The sequence below is a fragment of the Condylura cristata genome, unplaced genomic scaffold (assembly GCF_000260355.1).
Source record: "Condylura cristata isolate star-nosed mole 26May11 unplaced genomic scaffold, ConCri1.0 scaffold00014, whole genome shotgun sequence".
NCBI lineage: Eukaryota > Metazoa > Chordata > Mammalia > Eulipotyphla > Talpidae > Condylura > Condylura cristata.
In genome coordinates, this window is record NW_004567115.1 from 27049067 (window position 1) to 27055855 (window position 6789).

The 6789-nt window shown below is 42.2% G+C and overlaps 1 protein-coding gene across 2 annotated transcripts in view; it reads left to right on the forward strand.

Moving 5' to 3' along the window:
- Positions 1-22: 22 nt before the first annotated feature.
- Positions 23-6789, forward strand: part of HOOK3 (hook microtubule-tethering protein 3) — a 75153-nt gene continuing 68386 nt past the window's right edge. For both annotated transcript variants that reach the window (XM_012724939.1, XM_004682289.2), the window contains exon 1: positions 23-409. In XM_012724939.1, coding sequence (XP_012580393.1) covers positions 353-409 — 57 coding nt within the window. In that variant the 5' untranslated portion in view covers positions 23-352. The remainder of the gene's footprint in view (positions 410-6789) is intronic.

A 6789-nucleotide genomic window follows, 5' to 3' on the forward strand; every position in this document is an offset into this window, starting at 1 on the left:
GGACCGGCCGGAGCGCGATCTTGCGCAGTGGCTGGTCGTTCGCGGCTCTGGTGTCTGGGCGGGTGCTTTGGGGAAGACGGGTGTGGGGCTGGGGGCGGAGACGCGGGACTGCGGGCGTGGCCGGGGGCGCGCGCAGCGGGCGCGCGGTCCCGAGTGAAAGGAGAAGGAGGGGCACAGGGGTGACGGTGCGGGAGCCGCTGCCAGCACCGGGGCGAGAGTCGGCGGCCGCGGCCCCGGCACACGGTGGACTAGAGGCCAGGTCAGCTGCCCGGACCCTCCGACGCAGCTCCAGACCCAGCGGCAGCGGTTTCTGGCGAGGTGGGGACGCGCTGCCAAACCCCAGCGAGGGAAGATGTTCAACGTGGAGTCGGTGGAGCGGGTGGAGCTGTGCGAGAGCCTTCTCACTTGGGTATGTGATGACCGGCGGGTCGCGAGAAGACCCCCTCCCCAGGCCGACTTTCCGGGAACCCCACGTTCGTCCCGGGGGGCGAGCGCCGGGGGCGGTGGTGCCGTCACATCCGGGGCCTGGGGCGGGCGGAGCCGGGGGACGCCGGTGCGGGCCGCGTCTACACCGCGTCCGGGCCGAGGTCGGTGGGGATGGCGGGCGGGGTAGGCTCGGCCCTGGGTCCGAGGGAAACTTGCAGGGCTGGAGGCGTTGGCCAGGCTCCGAGTGGAAACCGGCCCGGTGGAGGCTAATGATGGGGTGCAGGCGGCACTGTAATTAGGAGTGTTGTTGTTCGCAGCTGATGGGGCGGGCGCTGCACTCTCGAGCTCGCGGGGACACCGCGGCGTCGGTGCGCCTGGCCCCGCGCCGCCGGTAGAGGCACTCGGGACCCCTGGTTACTACGCCCTTCGCCTTTGTTGTATGTAACGTCCTGGAGGATGGAGCGCAATCCCGAGGAGGAGTCGGGCCCACTGGAAAAGAAAAGAGAAGTACTTTTAAGAAAGGGTAGGAAGAAATAGACTAGGCACCAGAGGCGGGGTATTTACACGCGAGGTGCTCTTTAGTGATTAGAAAGTAAGCGGTGTGGTGGGGGTACTTGTTAAAGGTATTAAGCATACTAAGTCTGGAAGGTATTGGGAATCAGTGATGGAACGAGACATTTGGGGAAAACGTTGTGATTCGAATTTTACATTATTAAACGTTTATTTAAATGCTCACGTTTTAAAGTGTCCAATTCTGATGCCAACAATCGTGCTTTGCCTTTTCAAGAGCCTGACATAAACCCATGCTGGTGTGTCACTCAGACTGTGGTGCGGGTACCTAGTGTGTGTGTCTGTGTGGTGAGAGATCCGCAGAATGGGGACCCCCCTCCCCTCCACTGCACCCCCCCTCCCCTTTTCGGGTGCATTTGGCTTTCCTTTTTATACTCTTACTAAAAATGTTAAATATAATTTCAAGAATAACACTAATATATTTGTGGAGGTGACTACAGCATTAGTATTACTTTTAAGGGTGAAACGTCATAAAAATTCTATTTATCGATGCTTTTGGGGTTACAAGTTCATATCCCTCGAATATAGATGTTTGCTCTCCTGTCTAGGGCTCTTGGGTAGAAAGGTTAGCGAAGCATTGCCTCAGATTGCCTGTAACAAATGTGACGACAATAATCTGGAGAATTTAATAATTTGGCTATGCTACAAATGAAATTATGCCTTCTGAAACAATATATGCTATGGTGGGGCTTGAAATATTCAGTAACTTTTGCATTGGTCCATTCCTGGGATTTCAGATTGTTTTCAAGAATATGTAATTAACACATCCCTTACAACTTTAGTGGGTTCCAAGTTCAGACCAGGGAAATAGATTTCACTGCTTTAGAGTAGGGAAAAATTGATAGCTGCATAATATGGCCACGTTTGGACTAAGCAGGGAGAGAGAAAGCGTCACCTCATTCTTTGATGCTGTGGAAAGAATAGGTTTGGTAGAGGTTGTAAACAGAATATTGAGGATCTTAAAATGTCCTTGTTTTGAGTCTGTACTAGCAGTGCCTGCCACAGTGCAGAGAAAGAGACAAGCGGCAGAGATGAGCAAGCTAATTGAATGTGAAGTAGGGCTACATTGTTTAAAATTTAGAAAGAAAAGTCGCGGAGACAAAGAGGGGTATTTGTAAGGCACCTGCAAAAAGATGGTAGTCCGTACAATTATTTGAGAAATACAATAAAAATGGGAAATATAGGGGAAAGCTTGAAGGATACTAAGAGAAGCATCCAGTAAGAGAGCATTTATTAAAAGCCTGATAAAACGCCAAGAAAACGGGTAATCCCAACTATCAGCTATCGGGAGAGGTCAAGGAATATAGCATTGTAGGAAAGGCTTTGAAATGTCACTGCAAGGCCTATCAAGACAAAGTTTTGGACAAGATAAGATTAGAGATTATCAGTGACAAAACTGGAGAGCAATGTCCATACAAAAGTGTGTACAACTTTAAGGTCTGGAAATATTTAAAAAGCATTGAAATGTTTCAAAATTAAGCTGAGTTTAAGTGCTGGGTTTGTACATCATAAAAGACAGAATTCATATTAAGATGGGAAATGTTTGAGGTAACTGAAAGTGTGCATTTAGCCTCACAGCTTCCTTTATGTGTGGGGACCAGATTATTGTGAAACACAGCTCCAAAGCCAAATGTTAAGGGAGAAATGAACGCCAGAGAAAATAATTTAGTCCATTTTTACATAAAACTCTAGCCACTGTGGTTGAATACTTTCTTTGCACGTAGCAAGTTAGAAGATACTAGGAAACACACACAAATGTCATTGACAGAGAAGACCCTAGGAATGAAAAGTTTACACTGAGTGATTCAGTCTTTTGTTCTGTCAGCTCCTGTATTCAGTTACTGAAGATCATAGTGTGAGCTTGAATATGAAAAGTTTATTTTCATTTCATAGATTTAGTTTGAGACAAGTAGTATATATTTTAAACATTATTTCACTAGAGATGGTTAAACATATAAATTAGATGAATGAATACAGTATTCATTCCTAATACTTCATTGCCTCTAAATGCTGGACACATTGCTATTGTATCAGAGTGTCTAAGCTCAAGAACCAAATGTTCTAAATTTTTTGTTGAAAGAGGGCTACTTCAAAAAGACAAAGTATCTTCCTAACAATGGAAAACATCTTAAATTCCAAATCCAGGTTTATGCATAAAGCAAGTTCAACAGGATGTGCTTGAAAATTTCCACTCTGCCTCCTTTCTCCACCCTCTGAGTCAAAATGTTCTCTTACCTATTAGGAAAATCTGCTCTGCCTGTTTCTCCTCTCAAGGCTTCCTTTCTTGAACTGCATTGAAGATTGTTCTTTCCTGGGTTTTAGAGAATGAAAAATCAGAAAGAACCTGTAATGATACCAGTTGTTGGCAAGAAACTGAAGTGGACAGAGAATTATCACACAGGCTCAGTACATTTCTCCTGAGAAGCCCAACAGCCAGCATATTATAAATTTTACATTACTTATTTGGCAATCTATAAAATGTATATTAATGTATAAAATTAAGGAGAGTATAGTTTTTATGACATCTTCACTGGTCCATTCTACACTCTTACCAACAATTTTTGCCCTCTAAGGGAGGAATAAAGAAAGCAGTGTGCAAAATTCAAAGAACATGTGTACATATGCACACACGTTTCATATTTATATATTTGTTTAAATCAGGTCAGAATAACATGGTAGTTAAGGGTACTGGGTTCAAATCTTGATTTTGTTTCATACTGATTGGTGACTTTAGAGATGTAACTTTATTGTAGTGTTTATATTGCATCCAATTTAACACTAGGAAGTAGCTCTTATGCTTTAGTACTTATCAGTATTTGTCACTAATTGCTAACCCTCTTGTCCAGAGTTCATAATTCTACTCAGTAGCTCTGGAGCTTGAGATTTTGCAAAATTCCAGGTGATGCTATTTGTTAGTGGCCTGGGGAACATTGAGAACCACTGCTTTAGAGCAGGGTTTATTTACTTTAACATAACTGACATTTGAGGTTTGGTAATTCTATGTGAGCACTGCCCTGTGCATTCAAAGATGTTTAATAAAACTACTGTCTAATAGATATCAGTAGTACCTTCATAGTTAGAACCAAAAATGTTTCCTAGGAAACAGAATTGCCCCTCCTTGAGAACTACTTGCTCTAGAGATAGTAAATAATTCCGGGTGATCTCCTATGTCATTCCTTTCATGCTTTTATGGAGGAAGGGAAAGAAGTTGGATAGTGTAATAGAGCTTCTTGGAATTAGAAGAGATTATGACCCTCCATCAGGTAGAATTTCATGCCTTAGTGCAGTTAAAGTGTAGTTATCTTTAAATTTTTCTATACGTCTATACTACGTTAATATCTACAATGTAGTTATTAACACTGGCTTAAGAAAACTAATAATTGATAGGTTTTTTTTAAATAGTAGTCACATCATAGTATCCAATTTTTTAATGTATAATTGGGTGGCTTGTAGTATGATCACATGGGTTGTGCAACCATTACCACTATCTATTCCTAGAACATTTTGTCACCCAAGAGGAAACTCCAGAGATAGATTTTCTTTGGGATCTTCTTTACTTTGACCTCAAAGCAGAAGTGGAGATCCTCCTGCTCTTAGAAGCAACTGTTTACCTCAAGAGGCAATGTATACAAAATAATTTTTGCAAGGCACATTTTAAAAGTAGAAATAGTTTTTTTAGGTCCCAAGAGAAGTAGAGAAACTACTTGTATTCCTTTTAATGACCTTTCTTTGAGTTGTTTCCGCACACTGGCAGAGGCAGTTTCTAATGTTTGATACTTTACATTTAATAATAATTCAGATCAGAGGGTACCAAATGCCAGACCAATGACACACTGTGTAAGAATGATTTGATAAACTTGTTAAAAATAAGATTATCAGCCTCCTCCAATTTACCATATGATTCTGATATATTGTCAGGTTTGGGTACCACTGCTTTAACTTTCTGAACTACCTGATGTGTATTTGTTTTCTCACTCATTCTTAAAGAAATAAACACAACCATAGGTACTTTTCTCAGTTTCTAAATGGAAAAAAAAACAGATTAAATGACATATCAAGGTCACATGGCAAATTAGGAGTAAAGCTGAATTTAAACTTGGTTCATTCCAGTCATGACAACCTTCTCTGAGGACTTACTGGAGATAGTAAAATTCAAAATCAGTCCCTGCAGATGATATTTTTGGTTCCATTTTCTTAAAAGATTTATTTATTTATGCACTCAAGAACTGGGGTGTGAGAGGATTCACCAGAGACAGAGTGGGGAACAGATCTACCAAAATATGCTGCTGAGGGGAGCAGCAGGAAGGACAGGAGAGGTCTGCCGCGCCATGCAGGTCACCACCCTAGCTGAGAATTGAACTTGTGCTGCAGTGGCTGCAGACAGCCTTACAGTGCTATGCTTAACCCATTGCTTCACCAGGGAGGGCCTGGTTCCATTTAATTATTACTAATTATTTATTGAAGTTCCACCATGTATTAGAATAATATCAAAAGGTGGCTTGGAAGGGCCCTGTTCATCACCTCCCCCCAAACAGACACAACCCACCTGCCATGGGATCTTTGTAAATTCCCTTAGTTTACAATAACCATTGCAATCACTGTTTACAGGACTGTCCTGTGTCAAGAATATGAAAATGCTTCTAATGTAGTTGTCAACCCTTTTTTGAAAGATTTTATAGATGATACACTACAGAAAAGTGAACACTTACCCGCCGTTATTATGAGGGACTTTGGCAGTGTTCAAATAAGTACATTTAAGTACAACCTTAAAATGTATGTATACTTTGACCTTTCAATTTTACTTCTAGGAATACAACCCAATAAATTAAAATGTGTATGAAGACAAATGGCTGACTGAATGTTATTTGCAATATTTCTGTTGTCACTACCTAGTTAGGTCTCATTTGTTTTATATATAAACTTATTAAAATAGGTCTCCCTATTTCTTTGCCTTCAATCCTTTCTCTCCCCATCCCCACTCAGTGTGATCTTTATACTTTGCAAGTCTCAAGTCCTCACTCTCCTGTTTAGAATCCCTTGTTTTATTCCCCATTACTCTTTTTTTAATAGATTTATTTATTTATGCATACAGAACTGGGGTACAAGCCAGAGGTGCAGGGGCAGTGAGAGGATTCACCAGGGACAGAGTGGGGAGCAGAACAGGCAGATCGTTGAAGTACACTGCTGAGGGGAGCAGCGGGCGGGTCAGGAGAGGTCTGCCGTGCCATGTAGGTCACCTCCAGGGCAGGCGGGATTGAACTCTTGCAGAAGTGGTTTTTAGCTTCTTAGTGCTATGCTTTAACCCGCTGTGCCACCAGGGAGGGCCTTCCCCATTCCTCTGAAGATGAACTCTTAACATGACTTAGGATATTTCACACAACACCACTTCCTCTTGTTCCATTTCTTCCTCTCTACCTAGTCCATACTAAAATGCTTTTCATTGCTAGATTACATACCACTCTCACTTTAATCTTTAGGCTTGCTATTTATATTTCCTGCAGTACTCTTTTATTTTACTCACCTATAATTTATGTGAGAGCATGACCTGCATCCGTCTATTCTCAATAATGTATTTCCTTCTAAGTCGTGTACTACTAGCTATAATCATTGTTGACTTAGCTATACTATCTAACTTCTGCTGTCAGGAAGCCATTTATTGGCTACATCATGTTGATGAACACCAGGCTCTAATTCAGAGTCCATTTAAAATACACCAGCATGAGTTGAATATCTGGCCTAACTATAGTAACTGAATTTTACATCTGTATAAAGATATTTTGGCTCTGAGTAACA